The sequence below is a fragment of the Thalassophryne amazonica genome, chromosome 18 (assembly GCF_902500255.1).
Source record: "Thalassophryne amazonica chromosome 18, fThaAma1.1, whole genome shotgun sequence".
Taxonomy (NCBI): Eukaryota; Metazoa; Chordata; class Actinopteri; order Batrachoidiformes; family Batrachoididae; genus Thalassophryne; species Thalassophryne amazonica.
The window spans coordinates 52,756,244-52,776,973 of NC_047120.1; the positions used below are offsets into that span (position 1 = coordinate 52,756,244).

At 42.3% G+C, this 20,730-nt stretch overlaps 1 protein-coding gene across 1 annotated transcript in view; it reads right to left on the reverse strand.

Moving 5' to 3' along the window:
- Nucleotides 1–925: 925 nt before the first annotated feature.
- LOC117530597 overlaps nucleotides 926–20,730 on the reverse strand; it is a 93,338-nt gene continuing 73,533 nt past the window's right edge. Inside the window, exons 10-19 of the mRNA XM_034193485.1 lie at nucleotides 15,996–16,185; nucleotides 14,396–14,487; nucleotides 14,066–14,138; nucleotides 13,939–13,965; nucleotides 13,685–13,855; nucleotides 12,300–12,448; nucleotides 12,119–12,211; nucleotides 2,195–2,273; nucleotides 1,747–1,910; nucleotides 926–1,660 (exon numbers count right to left, since the gene is read on the reverse strand). Of these exons, the coding sequence (XP_034049376.1) occupies nucleotides 1,475–1,660; nucleotides 1,747–1,910; nucleotides 2,195–2,273; nucleotides 12,119–12,211; nucleotides 12,300–12,448; nucleotides 13,685–13,855; nucleotides 13,939–13,965; nucleotides 14,066–14,138; nucleotides 14,396–14,487; nucleotides 15,996–16,185 (1,224 nt within the window). The 3' untranslated portion in view covers nucleotides 926–1,474. The remainder of the gene's footprint in view (nucleotides 1,661–1,746; nucleotides 1,911–2,194; nucleotides 2,274–12,118; nucleotides 12,212–12,299; nucleotides 12,449–13,684; nucleotides 13,856–13,938; nucleotides 13,966–14,065; nucleotides 14,139–14,395; nucleotides 14,488–15,995; nucleotides 16,186–20,730) is intronic.

Genomic DNA, 20,730 nt, shown 5'->3' on the forward strand with positions numbered 1-20,730 from the left:
AGACCAGGTTTTCCCCAGAAGCTTTGCCAATTATCTACGAAGCCCACCTCATTTTTTGGACACCACTCAGACAGCCAGCAATTCAAGGAGAATATGCGGCTAAACATGTCACTCCCGGTCCGATTGGGGAGGGGCCCAGAGAAAACTACAGAGTCCGACATTATTTTTGCAAAGTTACACACCGATTCAATGTTAATTTTAGCGACCTCCGATTGGCGTAACCGGGTGTCATTACTGCCGACGTGAATTACAATCTTACCAAATTTACGCTTAGCCTTAGCCAGCAGTTTCTATTTTCCTTCAATGTCGCCTGCTCTGGCCCCCGGAAGACAATTGACTATGGTTGCTGGTGTCGCTAACTTCACATTTCACAAAACAGAGTCGCCAATAACCAGAGTTTGATCCTCGGCGGGTGTGTCGTCGAGTGGGGAAAAACGGTTAGAAATGTGAACGGGTTGGCGGTGTACACGGGGCTTCTGTTTAGAACTACGCTTCCTTCTCACAATCACCCAGTCAGCCTGCTTTCCCGGCTGCTCGGGATCTGCCAGAGGGAAACTAACGGCGGCTAAGCTACCTTGGTCCGCACCGACTACAGGGGCCTGGCTAGCTGTAGAATTTTCCACGGTGCGGAGCCGAGTCTCCAATTCGCCCAGCCTGGCCTCCAAAGCTACGAATAAGCTACACTTATTACAAGTACCATTACTGCTAAAGGAGGCCGAGGAATAACTAAACATTTCACACCCAGAGCAGAAAAGTGCGGGAGAGACAGGAGAAGCCGCCATGCTAAACCGGCTAAGAGCTAGTAGCTGCGCTAAGCTAGCGCATTCCTAAAAACACACAAAGTGAATAATGTGTAAATAATTTAGAGGTGATTCAGCAGAGGGAGTGCTTTAGTTAAGGCACGTGAAGATTACACTGTGAAACAAATCGTTATCTAGGTAACTAGATCAATCTAACTGTGCAGATTAAACAGCTAACAGATACAGCAAAACACCGCTGTGCTCCGGAACAGGAAGTGATACAATACCGCAGTGAGAGCCAACCACCAGTTATCCAACTAATCAGGTGAGGATCAAGTTTAAAATGATGGAGGAGCCTATCAGCAAGCAGAAAGGGTTGGATGGTATTGAATGCTGAGGAAAAGTCTATAAATAAGAGTTTGGCATGTGTCTTCTGCCCCTCCAAATGCCTAAGCAAAAAGTGCAATAATGTTACCACTTGTGCAAGTGCATTTATAGTTAAAATGATAAATCTGCATGTAGAATAGCTGTAAAAAGGTTCAATTTGCAAGACATGATTGTGCTGCAAGCTATAGAACTTTAATTCTTCAACCAGTTATATAACTTATATTTGACCAAACATGACCTATGTGTGGATACATTTCTTCATTTGAGTGATTTGTAAGTTTTCTGCATGCACCATCACAAACTGAGAAGGTGGAGCAAGTTCAGATCAGCGTTATGTGCTACAAGCTCTAGTACCAACAAAGTGCAAGGCCGAGGACCATCAGGCCCACAGAGTAGCAGGTGGAGGCAGGGCCGCCGCTGGACTGATTTGCTGTTGTTGTGACCATTTGCCATGGCTGGATGCGTCTGTAAACATCGATCATCAGTGCAGACGAGTTGGTGGTGTTGATGTGCAGTGTGCTGAAGATATTGATCTGGACAAAGACACAGATCATGTTAGTTTCAGTTGGACAGGATGAGTTGAACATTCCATTCCATGCAGGACCAGGTGCCAACTCACCAAGTTTCTGCTGACTTTGATCGGTTCCTTGAACACAGTCCAAATTACGGCTTCGTTGCAGTCCGGAGTGGTTAAGGAGCCGAGGTAGCGATAATACTGAGTCAAATCCACTCCAGACAGGAGATCATTCAAAGAAATCTCATGCTGGATGGTTGCAGACTGACCTAAAAACAAACATACCATCAGGATTGTGGCTGGGAATTTCTTTTCACTTCTCAATCTTTCCATGACGTGGGGTAGGTAGTGTCAGATACAGATCTCCACTTTGATTTGGCACAACTTTTATGCCAAATGCAAGTTCTGACAACTCCAGATGTACATGGAGAAAAGGGGGACAGGTGAACACGGGGCTCATTTGGGAAGCAAGTGCGCTCGGCGCTTGCAGATCGGTACAGACTGATTTGTTTTAAGTGAATTTATTTTAATCATGCATAAATGGCCGTCGTACCTTTCAAGGAGATGCTTGCTAAGTAGGAGGACAGGTTTTTCCAGCTCACAGGCAAATCAGTCTCACTGGTGGATTTTGCCTGAGAAAGAACACACAATCAGTTAGGGTTTTTTCCTCCACTACAAACCTTTCAGGTTTTAGCAAAAGATCCACCCTTCTGAACTTTTCTGTTTCTTCTGTTTGCCACGCCCCCTTCCTGATTCTTCCGACACACCTGTTCTCACTTTCCTCATTTCCTCCTTGGTTATTTAACTCCTCTGTTTTCACTCAAGCCCCGCCAGTTTGTTGATTTTCACAGTCCTCGTACCAGCCTTTTCATAGCTTTGCCTAGTCTTGCTGTGTACCGACCTAGCTCTGTTTTGTGACCTCGTCTTGCTTCTGCCTACGAACTTTGTCTGCCTGTGTAAAAGATCTAAGCCTGCCTTTTTTGATGACACCTTTGCCTGCCAACTATCTGTACCTCTGCATCCTTGACTGTCTAACTGTGTACCGAATCCAAGCTCGCTTTGACGCTTTGAGTTCCAGTGTCTGTGAGTTTTTGCATTTGGGTTCCACAACCTTCTGTGCCACATCACCTCAAGTTCCTGACAGAATGAACTGGACATAAACGGTACTCAGCAAGCTCACTCCCAGTCATGTCTGTCAGCTCTCTCTCTGCCATGGACCCGGACTTGGCCCTCATCAAGGACATTTTTTCTGAGGTAAATTTTTCTTTAACTGTTTTCACACCTGTTACACTCCAAAGAAAAAAATGTGAGTTTTTGGACAAAGCGTGGAACGTGGTGGAGGAGAACCCCTGGCTGTACGACCTGCGTGAAGTTAGACAGTAGTTCATTATTCAGACAGTAATTCGCGATGAAGCAATTCCCGTTGTATTATGGGCAAAAACTGTTTTTAAAATGGAAATAAATGTGCCCTGTTGAATTCTACCTTTAAAAAATCCAAAATAAAACTGATTTGGTTTTGATGCTTAAACCAAAAATACAACAGAATATGGAAAGCGTAAACAGACACTCATTTATTAGGCTTGTGCTTTGAATTAAATCTGTCAACTCCTTACACCTCACTCTAGTCACAGCTTTAGTTTCAAAAAAAAGTGCTGCAAAAACAATTATGAAAAGAACTGACAGTTGCACATAAAAAAGTAGAAATAAAAGTGACAATTTAAAAATTAAAAAATAGTCAAGATGACAAGTGACTACTGTACAAATATTTCAAAAATTCTGATTTTCTGCTCTGAATAACTGTCCACATTTAAGAAGTAATAGCTTTTACATGGGTATGTGAATTTTGGCGCCACCTGCCCAGATCTGTCAAGTGTAGTGATAGGGATGATGATACGTCAAGGAGTGTATTGACGCACTACACAAACTGTCGGCACTGTGTTGGTCGCTCATTAGTGACCCCTGCAGTAGTTATAAAATCATTGTAGGTAAATAAGATGGAAAAGCTAAGGTGCTGCAAACCCAACATCAGCCTGTGAAATAGTTAATTTATCCTTTTTCTTAATTTAATTTCTTCTTTATTTAAGATATGATCTCATCATTGCATAACTTCATGTGCTCAATTTGTGTCGAGTTAAGCTGGTCATGAGAAGAGTTTAAAATTTGTTTAAAACCTTGTTTGTGTAAATGCTAAACTGAGTTGGTTTGTAAAATATAGCAAATTTAAAATTCAGAGTTAAAATTTGTAACTTATGTATGGAAATTTGTTAACTTATGTGTTAAAGCATACAAAATAAAAGACTAAAAATAGATTCATTTATGCATTTTATTGAGGAACAAAGGTTTCTGAAGTGTCTTTGCTCCAAGGCGATTTCTCCTCTTACACACCAGTTCCCCTGCCTTAGAAAAAACTCTTTCACAGGGTACAGATGAAGATGGTGAGCATAAAAATTTCAGTGCAAGTTGATAAAGGTGTGGATATGTTTTCTGGTTATTCTTCCAGTATTGTAAAGGAGTACAAACTTATCTAATTGGGAAAAATAACAGTAAACAAAGATGTACCTTATTTGGCGCCAAAAGATCAAAATTATTCCAGACTGGAGAAATGTCTGAACGATCGATGAAGTCAGTGGAACGAGGTGAGGGCAAGCAAAAATCCAACAGCAAAACTCCATCCAACAAATCCGCAACATGTCGATACAGTTTGTTTCCTTATAAACACAATTTGGCGCGGCGCAGTCGAATGACACAGTTCCTGTATTGGTCACGTTGTTTTTTTTTTTCTTAACGCGATACACGCACCAATACAGGGTTTCACTCTTGTGTGCTCGGCACAGTGTTGACGCACCAGTGTTGTTCGTCCCATCACTAGTCAAGTGCCTTTGCCCCAAGCCCACCAACCTCCATTTCACCTCCTCCCACCCCTCAATTTCACTGTATTTAATGATATGACGAACTACTGTCTGAAATCTGAATAACTGTCCACACTTAAGCAGTAATAGCTTTTACATGGGAAAGTGCATTTTGGCACCACCTGCCCAGATATGTCGAGTGCCCTTGCCCCATGCCCGCCAACCTGTGGCACCAAAATGGACAACCCTGAGGCTGACGGGTGTCTGGTTTCTGAAGGGTGTATAAAGCCATATTCATTGGTGAACAACTTGATAACTGATAATATGTCTGTTTACGCTTTCCATATTCTGTCGTATTTTTGGTTTAAGCATCAAAACCAAATCAGTTTTATTTTGGATTTTTTTTAAAGGTAAAATTCAACAGGACACATTTATTTCCATTTTAAAAACATTTTTTGGCCATAATACAACCAAAACTGCTTCATCACGAATTTCTGTCTGAATAATGGTCTACTGTCTAATTTCACGTCAGCGGCTGTATGATCTCTTTCCAGAATTAGAAGCTCTGGACAACTTGTTTGCGGCAGGAAGCCTCCCGGCCTGGATACGCCAGCCAGAAATGCACCTGCCGCCCACACACCAGCTCCTTGACAGCGAGTCTGAGTGGATCGACTTGAACGATGATTACACATCAGAGACAGAAGGGTCACATCTACAGGACACGGCCACTGTCTTCTTTAAGATTCAAGACTTATTTTATGAATTTTTGGACAGCACAGGTCGGCAGGAATGACAACGGATCCTGTAGGATGCGGTCTAATTGCCGAATTGCCATCCTGTCATGAATCATGTTGTCTTATCCAGAACTCGCCAACATTAAGTCTCTGTTCATGCAAGGTCAGATTCCCACCTACATCGACGACCCCATGACGTTTTTGTTTGAAGCCGACATTCTAGAGTCCTGCTCGGACACGCCCCAATCTATCACGCTGTCCAACGCTGCAGTCTTGCTGCCTCAGTCTTATGCACCAGTCCTCCACCAGCAATCGACGTCGACACCAGTCACGACGCTTCCTTCACCGTCACTGGGTAACCAACAGACTGTCACACCCCATCCTTCCTGCCTCCTCAGCTACCCACACCTGCGCCTCGGCGCGTAACGCTGAAGCTGGCTGAGAAATGTCAGCCAAAAGGTTCGGTCCCGCAGCCGAGTGCGGCACCACCACAAGCCACACCTCGTCGAATCCCTGTTCCGATTCCACGAAAGCGCTGAATTGACTCAATGCGCACGCCACCAGATCACATGAACATCGCATACACCGCGTCCTGTCTGCCGAGTGCACGCCGCAGGAGGAAGCAGGCCCACTCACGTTCCCCGTGCTGCCGGCAGTGGAAGGAGCGTCTGCGCTCGTCTCCTTGATGGAAGCAGCAGCGCAACCTTTACCGGACTCCTCTGCAGCAAAGACATTCCCAAGGTCAAGAGAAGCACTCTCGTCTCCAGAGTCACCAGGAGAAGTCATGCAACCCGACTGCCCCACAAAGTCCACTGATCCTGAATCAGCAGAAATATTGAAGCCATTACAACTCGCTGAAGCGCGCCTGTGTCAGCAGTCATCCACAATGCGCAAATCCTTCCAGTCCTCAGCAGCGCTCATGCCCGCCGACTTAATTCCACCATGCCCGCCACCTAAGTTTGCTGTCATGCACTCATCTCCGAGGACACCGCTGCTCCCAGCAACTCACATGCAACAGGATCCTCCCACGGCGAGTACGACGCTCCAGAACCCAGCAGCATGTGGTGTTTCTGCTGCGCGCCCACGTTCAGATTCATCAGAGCATCTCCCGTCCCAGGAAGCCGCGACTGAACTACAGGAGAAGGTCACACCCTGCATAAGACGTCAATTACGCATTCATCTCCAAAGTCTTCAGCGACGTTTCTGTGTACACTCACAGCGCGCACCACTATTGAAAGCACAGACATGTCCACGACCTCCACACTACATCTGAACCGATCATCAGCGCCACCTTCAAAGGTGACCTTGGGGATTACGATCTGCAGAACTGAGTTTTTTGTTATTTAATTTCTTGAACATGCTTTTCTGGATGTTTCTCCATAGTTTTCGTTTAGTGGCAGGTTTGTATAGAACCTTTTTCCAAAATGTATTGCTCTTGTATTGTTACGGTGCTAAGCTAATAGTAACCTTGTCTTTTGATATGTGTTTAAGAGAGATCCTGTTGGTCTGGTCCTTTCATTGTTTGCTTTTTTGTTGGGAACTGGTTGGCACTCCATCTTTGAGCTCAATTAAGATACCCCCCTGGTCCATCCTGGAGTGGTTGGTTCCTGTTTGCCCCCCTAATCATTTGTCGGTTTATTTACTTTTTGCACACTGCAGCTAAGCAGTTTTTTGCTGCTTCTAACTCTTTTGATGACATCATGTATTTCAGTGGCTCCCATAGCCTTTTATCTTGGTGGTCTATTCACTGTTATGCTGTATCTGATTCATTCGCTGGGTTTGTTAGTCCTCTTACTGCGGCATTTTTGTTTATGTCCGGTGTCAGAATTATCAGACGTAGGCGCCCAGATTTGGCTGTTTGTCTGTCAATTTCCCTGTTGTTTTTTGGACTTCTTTGCATAGTAATATGGGGTTTGGGCATTTATTCACAGCCTTCCCTATTCTGGGGGCCCGGTACTATGTTTGGTCTCTGGTTCCTTGGTTCTGGGGTAAGGTTGTCTCTTCCTTCCTGCCCTTTTGCTCGCGGGGGTTTTTGTGTTTTCAGGGGTTTATGTCATGCACCTGATCCAGGTCCACTTGCGACCTCCGACACAAGGCCCTGTCTCCCTTCTGGCCGACCTCCTGCTTATCGTCATTGGCTTCACTGTCGTCCCCCGGACTCCACGTTTGTTTGCCTGACTGCATGCATGTTCCTCGTTTTTTGCTTAGTCACCCTCCTGCAGGGCTTTTTGTCCCTCCATGGTTTTTTGGCCACCCGCTCGATGTTTCTCTTTTTGTAGGCGGTTCCCTTGGGTTCTGGCCCATTCTCTCTTTTGTCTGTGCCCTCCAACCCTTCCCCCAACCTCCCTCCCATGGTCAGCTTGTGCCTTGGTTCTTGGGAGGTGGGCCCCTGGGGGAGGGGTGCTGTCATGATCCTGCCCTTGATGGGCTTCCGGTCATGAATTTTTCATTGATCTTTGCTTTCTTGTTCTGTACATCTGTATTTGTATTCCTGCCATGTTCATGTTTTCATTGGTTTTGTTTTCTGTTCATCTTTCATGTACTGTGTAGTTTTGTCTTGGTAGCTGTTTTGCCATATTGTTTTCATTTATAGGTACCTTAGTCACTTCAGTCTTAGTTTGGTTCTGTTTATTTCATTTCTTGTTATGCTTTAGTCTGGCTTTCTGTCCCCTGGCAAAAATTATGGAATCACCGGCCTCGGAGGATGTTCATTCAGTTGTTTAATTTTGTAGAAAAAAAAGCAGATCACAGACATGACACAAAACTAAAGTCATTTCAAATGGCAACTTTCTGGCTTTAAGAAACACTATAAGAAATCAGAAAAAAAATTGTGGCAGTCACTAATGGTTACTTTTTTAGACCAAGCAGAGGGAAAAAAAATATGGACTCAGTCAATTCTAAGGAAAAAATTATGGAATCATGAAAAACAAAAGACCGCTCCAACACATCACTAGTATTTTGTTGCACCACCTCTGGCTTTTATAACAGCTTGCAGTCTCTGAGGCATGGACTTAATGAATGACAAACAGTACTCTTCAATCTGGCTCCAACTTTCTCTGATTGCTGTTGCCAGATCAGCTTTGCAGGTTGGAGCCTTGTCATGGACCATTTTCTTCAACTTCCACCAAAGATTTTCAATTTGATAAGATCTGGACTATTTGCAGGCCATGACATTGACCCTATGTGTCTTTTTGCAAGGAATGTTTTCACAGTTTTTGCTCTGGCAAGATGCATTATCATCTTGAAAAATGATTTCATCATCCCCAAACATCCTTTCAATTGATGGGATAAGAAAAGTGTCCAAAATAAACGTAAACTTGTGCATTTATTGATAATGTAATGACAGCCATCTCCCCAGTACCTTTACCTGACATGCAGCCCCATATCATCAATGACTGTGGAAATTTACATGTTCTCTTCAGGCAGTCATCTTTATAAATCTCATTGGAACGGCACCAAACAAAAGTTCCAGCATCATCACCTTGCCCAATGCAGATTAGAGATTCATCACTGAATATGACTTTCATCCAGTTGTCCACGATTGCTTTTCCTTAGCCCATTGTAACCTTGTTTTTTTTCTGTTTAGGTGTTAATGATGGCTTTCATTTAGCTTTTCTGTATGTAAATCCCATTTCCTTTAGCGGTTTCTTACAGTTCAGTCAGACGTTGACTCCAGTTTTCCTCCCATTTGTTTGTTGTGCATTTTCGATTTTTGAGACATATACTTTACGTTTTCTGTCTTGACGCTTTGATGTCTTCCTTGGTCTACCAGTATGTTTGCCTTTAACAACCTTCCCATGTTTGTATTTGGTCCAGAGTTTAGACACAGCTGACTGAACAACCAACATCTTTTGCAACATTGCATGATGATTTACCCTCTTTTAAGAGTTTGATAATCCTCTCCTTTGTTTCAATTGACATCTCTCGTGTTGGAGCCATGATTCATGTCAGTCCACTTGGTGCAACAGCTCTCCAAGGTGTGATCACTCCTTTTTAGATCATCTGATGTGATGCGGATGTTAGTTTTGGGGATGAAAATTTACAGGGTGATTCCATAATTTTTCAGAATTGAGTGAGTCCATATTTTTTTCCCTCTGCTTGGTCTAAAAAAGTAACCGTTACTGACTGCCACAATTATTTTTCCTGATTTCTTATAGTGTTTCTTAAAGCCAGAAAGTTGCCATTTGAAATGACTTTAGTTTTGTGTCATGTCTGTGATCTGCTTTTTTTCTACAAAATGAAACAACTGAATGAACATCCTCCGAGGCCGGTGATTCCATAATTATTGCCAGGGGTTGTACTTTTGTCTCTGGTTTTGTTTTCAGTTCATGACTTTTCTGTTTAGTCATTTTAGGCATTATCTGTTATGTAGTCTGTAGGTTTGTTTGCCATTTGTTCTTAGTTTTTATTCTTTAGCCATGGTCAGTTCCGTTCTAGTTTTGTCTTAGTCTTATTTTCTGGCTGGTCTGTTCACTTCAATATTTACTAAGTTTTGGGGTCATTTCTTTTCCGTTAGCATGTTATGTGGTTTTTTTTTCTGTTTTCTTTTGTCTCTCTCATTACACTTGTCTATATTTTGTCATTTGTTTTTTCTTCATCAGTATTACCTTTTGGTTTTTGCTGTTCAGTATTTTTGCACTTAGTCACACACCCTCCTGAACTTTTCTGTTTCTTCTGTTTGTCACGCCCCCTTCCTGATTCTTCCGACACACCTGTTCTCACTTTCGTCATTTCCTCCTTGGTTATTTAACCCCTCTGTTTTCACTCAAGCCCCGCCAGTTCGTTGATTTTCACAGTCCTCGTACCAGCCTTTTCATAGCTCTGCCTAGTCTTGCCGTGTACCAGCCTAGCTCTGTTTTGTGACCTCGTCTTGCTTCTGCCCATGTACTTTGTCTGCCTGTGTAAAAGATCTGAGCCTGCCTTTTTTGACGACACCTTTGCCTGCCGACAGTGGTGGGCACAGATAACTAAAAAATTAACTTCGATATCAGATAACTGAAAAGTTATCTTTGATAAAGAGAAAACAATGAACCACCCAAAAATGTATTGGAAGTTACAGATAACAATAACAGATAAATTCCAAGATTGTCTCTTGTACAACGACTAATAAACTGAATTTGAGTTTTAACGCCAAAACAGCTTCTAGTAATATTAAAAGTAACAACAGACCCAAACAATGAAACCACGCTTTTGTCTTTGAACATCCTGCCCTTGCTGGAAGCTCTTGTTTACTGCACAGCTTCCAGCACAGAGGCACCCTGAGAGCAGCCATAAAGCCAGCTCTCTATCAATTAGAACGCTCCAGTCAGGCGGAGGTCTTGAAAAATAGTCATGCTGACTTATTGTTTTGATTTATAAATAACATTAATACCGATAGAATAACTCCATTAATGTCAGTTCTGTCATTTGTACAAAGTTAAAATATAACATATCTTTTAATGTTGAATAATGCACTAATTCTGAGGTTTTGTAACAAACAGATCGCAAAAGATTCTGGGTAAAAGTGCCTCCGCTAAATATTGATTGGTCCCGTCATTCATTATGTAAACCAACACGTTAATGTGACGTGTGTCATGTGTTGGTGTTTAAAGATAAATGTGCTTTTGTAAAATACTCCCTTTTTATTTGTAATGAAAATCAAACCTGTTTGATATTATTCTGGTCGGCCGTCGTGAGGTTATCCTGCTGCTGAGGGGCTACAAGCATCCAACCGCTCGCATTGTGCATGTGCAAACACCGCAGAGCTGTCTTGTAATGTTTTTTTTGTTGTTTTGTTTTTAAACTTAATTTGTAAAAACAAAAAAGCCAAAAAGTTGATTTGACAACCATCTGATATAACCGGGGTCAAAATAAATAGAACACTGCAGTCTACTGGTGCCCAGACGCTTAGTACTTAGAGCGAATACTGCCATGAACACTACTGGCCAGTAGATGGCAGTAGAGGCCTTGAAAACTTGCAAAACAAAATCCCAGATAATCCATGTCTGCTACATTTAAGATGCGTGGAATTTAACAAACGCAAATACAACAACTATAAACCCAGAGAATATATTCACGAGAGTTTTAGGCACTAGAGTTTAATGCTGTTGTCCGTGGAGCTTGAACAGAGTGTCTGAAATGCATTTGTCCTGTCGTGAACATACTGAGATTACCCTATCACCCATAATGCACTGCTGGGCACAGCATGTGCTCACTAAACCTTAAAATTAGCACATTACTTTAAACTAAAACATATCTGATATTTTCACTTTATAAAACTTCAGACATGACAGTAATTTTAAATAACTTGTCCAAAATTAGTTTGGTTAAAATTTGAACCATAAGTTAAACGTATGTCTCTGGATGACTTGGGTGATACTGCCACTGTCAGTATGGTGTTAAAGGGAACGATTTTTTTTTTTTTTTTTGTGAGACTAGTTCATTTTTGCCTGCAGAGGGTAGGTGTGCATCTGTTAGGAAACTTAACAGGTAGGTGCTCAAGTGACTTTAAATTTTAAGTGTTTATCACTGTTCATCTTTGTTTACTATGTTATCAGTCTAAAAGTTATTGGACAAAAATGTATCGGAAGACAATTATCTGTTATTGGATTATCGGAACGCCCACCACTGCCTGCCGACTATCTGTACTCTGCATCCTTGACTGTCTAATTGTGTACCGAATCCAAGTTCGTTTTGACCAATAAAGCCTTTCAATTTCAATTCCACTGTCTGAGTTTTTGCATTTGGGTCCCACAACCTTCTGTGCCATATCACCTCGAGTTCCTGACAAAACCTGAATGAATTAAGTTGTTTGAACTCTCCCCTCATCACTAATGTAACAGCATGTAATGGGACATGCACACAAACATCACAAGTGCTAAAATTTTGGCGCACCAAACTTAATATTTTGCTCACTTCAATGAAGAAACCAAGAGCAGCCAGTCCAGTGGAGTTCTTGATGGCGTCACTCGTGTTAGTAAAGGCATCACTCATGCTTACAATGTGCAACTGGGGAAAGCAAGACAAGAATTGAATAATTAATTTACTGGTCCACCTTTAATTTAAAGCTCATAGTTAGGATTATGTAGTCCGATACCTCCATGGCATAACGTTTGCCATTCACAGTGTGCTCAGAGCCGGGGTGCTCGGTGCCGTTACCCCAGTGCAAGTGGAACTGTAGGCTGTTGTACTTGGTAGGCAAACCCCCTCCACTAACTGCAACACCGCTGTTAAAGACCACTTTGACTGGTGAAACATGAACACAGAGTCAAATCACATTTACTTAATTTTACAGTAGATATGTGATCATCTTATTTGGTAGTTAACCAGTTGAGTAAGGAGTTGTTGGGCAGGGACATCACACAGCAAGCATCACGCTCTTGTCAGTTGTGTTGCATGGCGTTTTTCATTTGGGCACCATTGTTAACAGATTATATCTTGCATGACATCAACCTCAGGAACACTTTCCAGAAGCTCATGTTACATTGCGTCTAAATGTATCCCTGAAAAGAATAGACTCCGTGCCCATTGTTCAACTAAAGACAAAAATTATGATTGTGCACAGTCAGCCTTTTGACATACTTGCAACATTAAATAATCAGGGTTCCCCAAATACCCACAACAGTGCATATTTCATATATATATATATGAAAGGGGATTTTTGTTTGTTTTGTTTTAGTAGTTGACTCGTCAAGAATTTAGAAGCACCATAAAATAGCTACACTGGGAAAAAAATAGTTAAACCAACTTAAATTGTTTTAATTGGTAACATCTAAATGAATTAAGTTGTTTGAACTTAATGTTGCAAGTTAGAGTTGATCTAACTTATTAACTTAAGTTCAAAGAACTTACCAGTTGAAAACAACTTTAAGTTGGTTCTTTTAATGTGCCAAGCAAACACACGCATTAGGACATACAGTTCTAATATGGTGAAAATCCAGTAAGATTTGTTTGACTTATGAGCACAAGGATCAGTTGTATGCGTAGGAAAGTGGGCGGTCCTTAGCGGATTTTGGAAAAACCCAATCATATGCAATTCAAACTCATTTGTGATGTCCAGTTTAGATTTAGCAAAACATGTACATTTTGTTCAAGTAACCATGAGCACAAGACTAAATACTGCCTCAGTGAAGTGGGCGGTTTTAAAAGACCTTTGTGAACCCAGTCACGGTTGAATTCAGACTTCTTTAAGACACACTCATTTAGAATGTCCAGTTCAAATATGGTGAGTTTTCTTCAAGTTATCACATGCACAAAAAACAGTACTCAGTAGAACTTAGAGAATCTTGGTGAAACCCACTCATGCTCAAATTTTAACTCATCTGAGATACACATTTTGGATGTACAGTTCCAATTAGACAAAAATCTGGAATTTTGTTCCAAGTTATCTGAAATTGAAAGTTTAAGTGATGCGCATGCGTTTCTGTCAATCTAACCTTATAGCTGATTGATTTTAAAAAATAATAATGATCAAGTGCTCACTTGTCTTTCCAGTGTTTTCAATTTTCTTCAGGGCTGAGGTGCTGCTGAAGTTGTAAAAGGTGAAGGCGGTCAGGCTGGAATCCACTGTGGCATTTGCAGTCACAATATTAATCGGAGACTGGCGAGTGCCATTACAGTGTGAAGCATTTCTGATTGGCCACGTGGAATCATCTAAAAAAGGACCAAACAAAGATCTGACTATCTGGAGAGAAATCTGTCAAACTGAATAATGAAAGAAAGAAAAAGTTACTCACTGCAGCTTGGCAGGTGATAACACCAGTCTGGAAGAGAAACAGAAAACAAAGTTAAAAAAGAGTGACTTTTTGAATAATCACCATTTAACTCCCAATTTTAGCAGAGAGAAAGATTAAAAAGATATACCCTCAGCTGAGTCGCAGTGCGCGCTGTGGATGAGGGCGCACGCAGCCAGCACAGCCAGGATCACCTGCTTCATCTAAAACGTCAAAAATAAATAAATAACAATAAAATAATAATGATAACCTAACCCGGTGGCGCTGCAAATTATGGGCAAAAAAAGAACCGTTTAATGACTAAATGCATGCCATAAGGTGAGATAAGGATAAACTTTGTAAAAACAAATATACTACACAACAAAGTAACATATTTAAAACGTTTTCTTTTTAACTATTAAATAAAAACCCTTAAATGCCCGAGGGTGCACACCTGATATAAAAGCTGGGAGTGGCTTACCTTCAGTACACCTGTAGTCGTCTTTAACAGCTGCGCGCGCTCATCCTCCTGGTTTTTATGCTTATGAGCACTCCGTTCGAACCCGCCTCCTTCTGAGGGCCAGTCTCAAATATTTTTACTGCCTTGCTCCTGCTAAGCAAGGTATGCGAGGAAGCGTCCACATCCACCCCCAGCTGGAAAATAAAAAAATAAAATAAATAAAAAAATTCTTGATTTAAGATGTTAGATTATTTTTCCATACTGCATGGTGTGTGTGTGTGTGTGTGTGTGTGTGTGTGCTTTTATGTTATAATTGTATGGGTAGTTGCAGTGAATCGAGGGTGCGTGTGCGCGCGCGCGCACACGCACCCGCCTTCTTCCTTCCATAACTATTGGCCTTGTTACTTTATGACGTTTCTGGTTTCATCCCCACCCCTCAAAAAAAAAAAAAAAAAAAAAAGGAATTTGATAAGCACCTTCCCCCAGTAGAATAAGTATTTGCATTATTTTAATTAAAGATTGGGGGGGGGGTGCAACCTTTTCTACCTTGTCAGTTTGTTTTCTCAGATTCCATTATGTAGGCATTTATGGTGTAATTGCATATGCGGCTCTAAGGAATAAAGAGTAGGGTTTAACCCACCACCACCAAGAATTTGAGTAACTCACCCCCCGGTATAGATATTGCTTTTATTTCACTTAAAGATGGAAAAAACTTATTTAACCTGTCAGATTTTTATTCCACACTACATGATGCATGGTACACACCCTGAGATAACGTATCCCAGAAGGACTCTTTTTTTCAGTCGGACGGCTTCCATGGTGTTCGAGGGTTGCTGCGCCTTGAGGCATCTAAGACCTTCAGGCCATAGCTCCCCACTGCAGCTTCAGCAATGGAAGATTTGAACATTGCCCATTCTGGTTCAATGTCCCAACTTCCACAGAGATGCCAGAAAAGCTCCGCTGGAGGTGTGAGTTGAAGATCTGTTGGACAGTCGGCTCCTCCATTCATCACCCACACTATCCACTTGGGCTTACCAGGTCTGTCCAAAGTCCTCCCCCACCCTATGATCCAACTCACCACCAGATGGTGATCAGTTGACAGCTCTGCCCCTCTCTTCACTCGAGTGTACAGAACATGCAGCCTCAGATCAGATGATACAATCACAAAATTGATCATCAGCCTTCGGCCTAGAGTGATCTGGTACCATGTACACTTATGAGCATCCTTATGTTGGAACCTGGTGTTTGTTATGGACAGTCCATGATTAGCACAGAAATCCAACAACAAATGACTGCTCAGGTTTAGATCAAGGAGCCCGTTCCTCCAAATCATGCCTCTCCTGGTGTTCCTGTCATTGCCCATGTGTGCGTTGAAGTCCCCCAGCAGAACAAAGAGTCCCCCCTGGAGCCCTATACAGGACTCCATTCAGGGACTCCAAGAAGACAGAATACTCCAAAATGCTGTTTGGTGCATATGCACAACAGTCTGCATCCTCCCCCCACCCAACCACCACCCAAACGCGCAGCATGGCAACCCTGTCATCTGCTGGGGTAAAGTCCAATGTAGCAGCGCTCAGCCGGGGGCTCGTTAGTATCCCCACACTCGTCCGACGCCTCACACCCTGGGCAACCTCAGAGAAGAATAAGGTCCAACCCTTATCAAATAGAATGGTTCCAGAGCCAAGGCTGTGCGTGGAGGCGAGGCCCACCAGATCAAGCTGGTAGCACTCCACCTCCCGCACAAGCTCCAACTCCTTTCCCCACAGCGATGTGATGTTCCACGCTCCCAGAGCTAGCATCTGCCACTTGGTCTGTCAAGGCCCTCAACTTTCACTGCCACCCATGGGACAACACACTCAACCCCAGCGGTGATGAGCCCACAGGGTGGAGATGGAAAGTCCACGTTGCCTTTTCAGCCTGTGCCTGACCAGGCTCCGTGGCAAGCCCAGCCACCAGGCACTCGCTGACTGGCCCACTGTGCAGGCCAGGCTCCAGACAGGGGCCCCAGGCCTCCCCTGTGTCACGTTTCCTCTGCCTCATTCTGTCATGGTGTCTTGTCAACGATTCTTAGGGCCCCTTCGCACATAGTGCAAAGTTTAGTCAAATACAGCAAAACAGCGCCAAACAGTTCGAATTAGCGCACCATGAAACATCGCACTGACGGGCAGGCATGCACAATCCTGGTGCGAGAGATCGTGCACGCAACAGTGTCTTTCGAGCAGGAACAGTGTGCAATGGGTTTGCACAGCGCACACTCTGTCTTTCAGCCACTGTTGTGCGCAAATAATTGTAGCAACAGGTGTACGAGGCATTAGAGGCAGGTACGATTCTACACGTTTTGCATACAATTCCTGCTTTGTGCGCACTTCGACCAAACTTTGCACGCTGTGAAGGAGTTCTTAGTCTGGCCCTCGCCTGAGACCAATTTGCCAAGGGAGACCCTACCAGGAGCACGAACGCTCCAGAAAACACAGCTCTCAGGTTCAGAGAGGCACACAAACCTCTCCACCTCAACGAAGTGATCCGTCTAGTGATTAAGTGTTGGCGTCAGGCCGGAGGATCCTCAGTTCAAAACCCAGCTAGACTGGAAAATCACTAAGGTCCCTTGGGCAAGGCCTTTAATCCACTAATTGCTCTCGGTGTGTGTGTCTGTGTGAATGTGAGGCATTACTGTAAAGTGTTTTGAGCTTCTGACGCAGACGGAAAATGTCTATATATAAATGCCGTCCATTTAAGTCTCTGCTGTGTAAAAAATGTATTATTATTGTCACATCCATCCATCTTCTTACAACGTGGTCTTAGATTTTAAGATGTCAACTAAACTGTGACGACGCCTCTTCACTTGAACAAGAAAGACAGATGAGTACAGCAGATTGACAGGATGGAACACATTCCATCTGAGATAGTATCTTTAATTGCATGAAACTTTAGTCCTTACGTTCTTGCGAACACCTGATATCAAACCAGCTCTTCTGTGAGCCAAGGAAATGATCGGTTTTTGTTTTTGTTTTGTTTATTACCATATTTATTCATTATTTACGACGCTGTTTTAAGGCCACATTTTTATTTTTTTAGACTTCGAGAATAAAGTTGTAATTTTATGAGAAAAATTTGTAATATTACAAGAATAAAGCCGCAATTTCAGGAGAATAAAGCTTGTAATATTACGAGAATAAAGTCATAATATTACAAGAATAATGTCAGTATTTTAAATGGTAAATGGACTGCATTTATATAGTGCTTTTCCATCTGCATCAGATGCTCAAAGCACTTTACAATAATGCCTCATATTCACCCCGATGTGAGGGTGCTGCCATACAAGGTACTCACTACACACTGGGAGCTACTAGGGGATTAAGGACCTTGCCCAAGGGCACTTAGTGATTTTCCAGTCAAGCTGGGATTTGAAACGAGAAGCCTCTGGTCTCAAGCCCAACGCTTAACCACTAGACCATCACCTCCCCTTTATTTTATGAGAAAAAAAACTTGTAATATTACAAGAATAAAGTCAAAATATTATGAGTATAAAGTTGTAATATTATGAGAATAAAGTCAGAATTTTATGAGAAAAAAAACTTATATTACGAGAACAAAGTCATAAAGTTGAATAACGAGAATAAAGTTTATACGAGTAGCAATAACCCTGCAGACTGCCAGTTCCAGCCATCAGCTCCTCCATGAAAGAGGCGATTTCAGGAGCTACTAATCGCCGGAACTACAGGTGAAGTCCGTGTGGTTCCTCCTCCAGAACAGACATAGTTTCTTGCTTATTCTTTTCAAAGTTCTCGTGAGGTCTCGTGAGACTCTCGCCTGTGTGTCCTATCCCTTGAGGGGGACAGGGGCGCGTCCACTTCGGACGTGTTTCATGTCCCTCGTCTCGCGAGACTCTCGCACGTGTCGTGTCCCTCAAGGGGGCTCGGTGGAGCTCTATGTGACAGTTGGCCCCACTGGCAACATCGTGTCCTGGCACATGTGCATCCCACGTCCTCCGTGGCCCGCCCAGGCCATTCGGCCACGGTCAGTGGTCACATGGGCAGGTGCGACGTCATTGTGACAGCTGTCGGGGTTTGGTGGGTGCGTCCGTTTGGATGCCAGTGAGGCCACATTTGCACTTCCCCCTCAGTTTGTATTGTGAAGTCGCACAAGCAGCCACATGTATTATCAGTTATCAAGTTGTTCGCCAATGAATATGGCTTTATACACCCTGAAGAAAACCATACACCCTGGGGCCGAAGGCCGAAGGGTGTATGGTTTTCTGAAGGGTGTAAAAAGCCATATTCATTGGTGAATAACTTGATAATGATTTTATCATATACCTATAAATGATAAATGTTGTATGGTTTTCTGAAGGGTGTAAAAAGCCATATTCATTGGTGAATAACTTGATAATGATTTTATCATATACAGTGGTCCCTCGTTTATCGCGGGAGTTAGGCTCTAAAAATAACCACAATAGGCGAAATCCGCAAAGTAGTCAGCGTTATTTTTTACAATTATTATAGATGTTTTAAGGCTGTAAAACCCCTCACTACACACTTTATACACTTTTCTCAAACAGGCATTAACATTTTCTCACTTTTCTCTCCTGTGTAAACACTCAAAGTTCAAACCTAAGTAGAAAAAAAAGAACGTTTTCCTATAAATAATTATGATGGCTTTTAGAACTAACAAATTTAATTTTAACGATCAACCTATGAGATTGGACACGTAAGAAATTATTACTAGTGACTCACCAGTATTTCACAGTTCCTCTGACTGCGCCTCTTTGTAGTGGCGCCGCTCTGCTGTCCGGATTGGCTGATTACTTGGGTGGTATGAAAAATATTACCCGTCCGCGAAAATGATGTATTGTTATTTATTCTTTAGTGTTTTATCCATTCATTTTGGCATATCATTTATAGGTATATGATAATATGTTTTATGTTTTCTACAGGTGCCCCTGATATTGAACTTTGACAATGACATCATTGGACCAGAGGCCACTACAGTATAAACCTGTGATACAGAACATCCATGATTTATACAAATGTGAATAAACATGCCCTTACATGGTACATGTCGCTAGAGTGCCAGGAAGCATATTGAAACTGAGATGATTGTTAGAATTTTGATGGGGACCAAAGTAATTTTGTTCGTTAGTGTGAATATAAAGGATTCCCAAAATATTCATCCGTATTGAAACAAATTCTGAATTATTGGCACGTGCCAAAAATTTGAAAGCCAGGACGCCATCGGGGTGACGTCACAGGTCACATGGGGGGGTTTCACCCCAAGCTGCAGCGACAGAAGACTGGCGATCGAACTCACGAAGATTTTGCAGCGCTGCTTTTGGACAGGTGAGTTGCCTGGTGACTGGTGTCTGATGGTGTACAGTTATGGTTATTATCCGAATCTGTTATTATCGGATTATCTGAGTTAAGTGCATCTGCGCAAGCGCAGACGCACTTCCGACTTGAATTCATTTGCAGGTTTTGGCGTTCGCTGGGGCGAAATACACTATGGATTTCCATCAAATTATGTATGTTCCCACAAATTAAAAATCCCCCCAAAATTTTAATGGGTTCTAAATATGATGTAGCTTATATATATTAAACTTCAGACTATATTTTATCTATTGAAGATTGCCGGCATTCTAGCTTTAATCTGTCTTTCAGGGTGGGACAATGAAGTGTTTCAGTATGGTACATATTTGTGCCAACACACATGTGACTTGCTGTTTAGCAACTATCAAGTGAACTGTGTCAATATGTAGCAGAAATTCCTCTGCTGTACTTTGAGGTTTGACAGATACAGTAGTGTTCAGAATAATAGTAGTGTTATGTGACTAAAAAGATTAATCCAGGTTTTGAGTATATTTCTTATTGTTACATGGGAAACAAGGTACCAGTAGATACAGTAGATTCTCACAAATCCAACAAGACCAATCATTCATGATATGCACACTCTTAAGGCTATGAAATTGGGCTATTAGTTAAAAAAAAAAAAAAGTAGAAAAGGGGGTGTTCACAATAATAGTAGTGTGGCATTCAGTCAGTGAGTTTGTCAATTTTGTGGAACAAACAGGTGTGAATCAGGTGTCCCCTATTTAAGGATGAAGCCAGCACCTGTTGAACATGCTTTTCTCTCTGAAAGCCTGAGGAAAATGGGATGTTGAAGACATTGCTCAGAACAACAGCGAGTTTGATTAAAAAGTTGAATGGAGAGGGGAAAACTTATACACAGGTGCAAAACATTATAGGCTGTTCATCTACAATGATCTCCAATGCTTTAAAATGGACAAAAAACGAGAGACGCGTGGAAGAAAACAGAAAACAACCATCAAAATGGATAGAAGAATAACCAGAATGGCAAAGGCT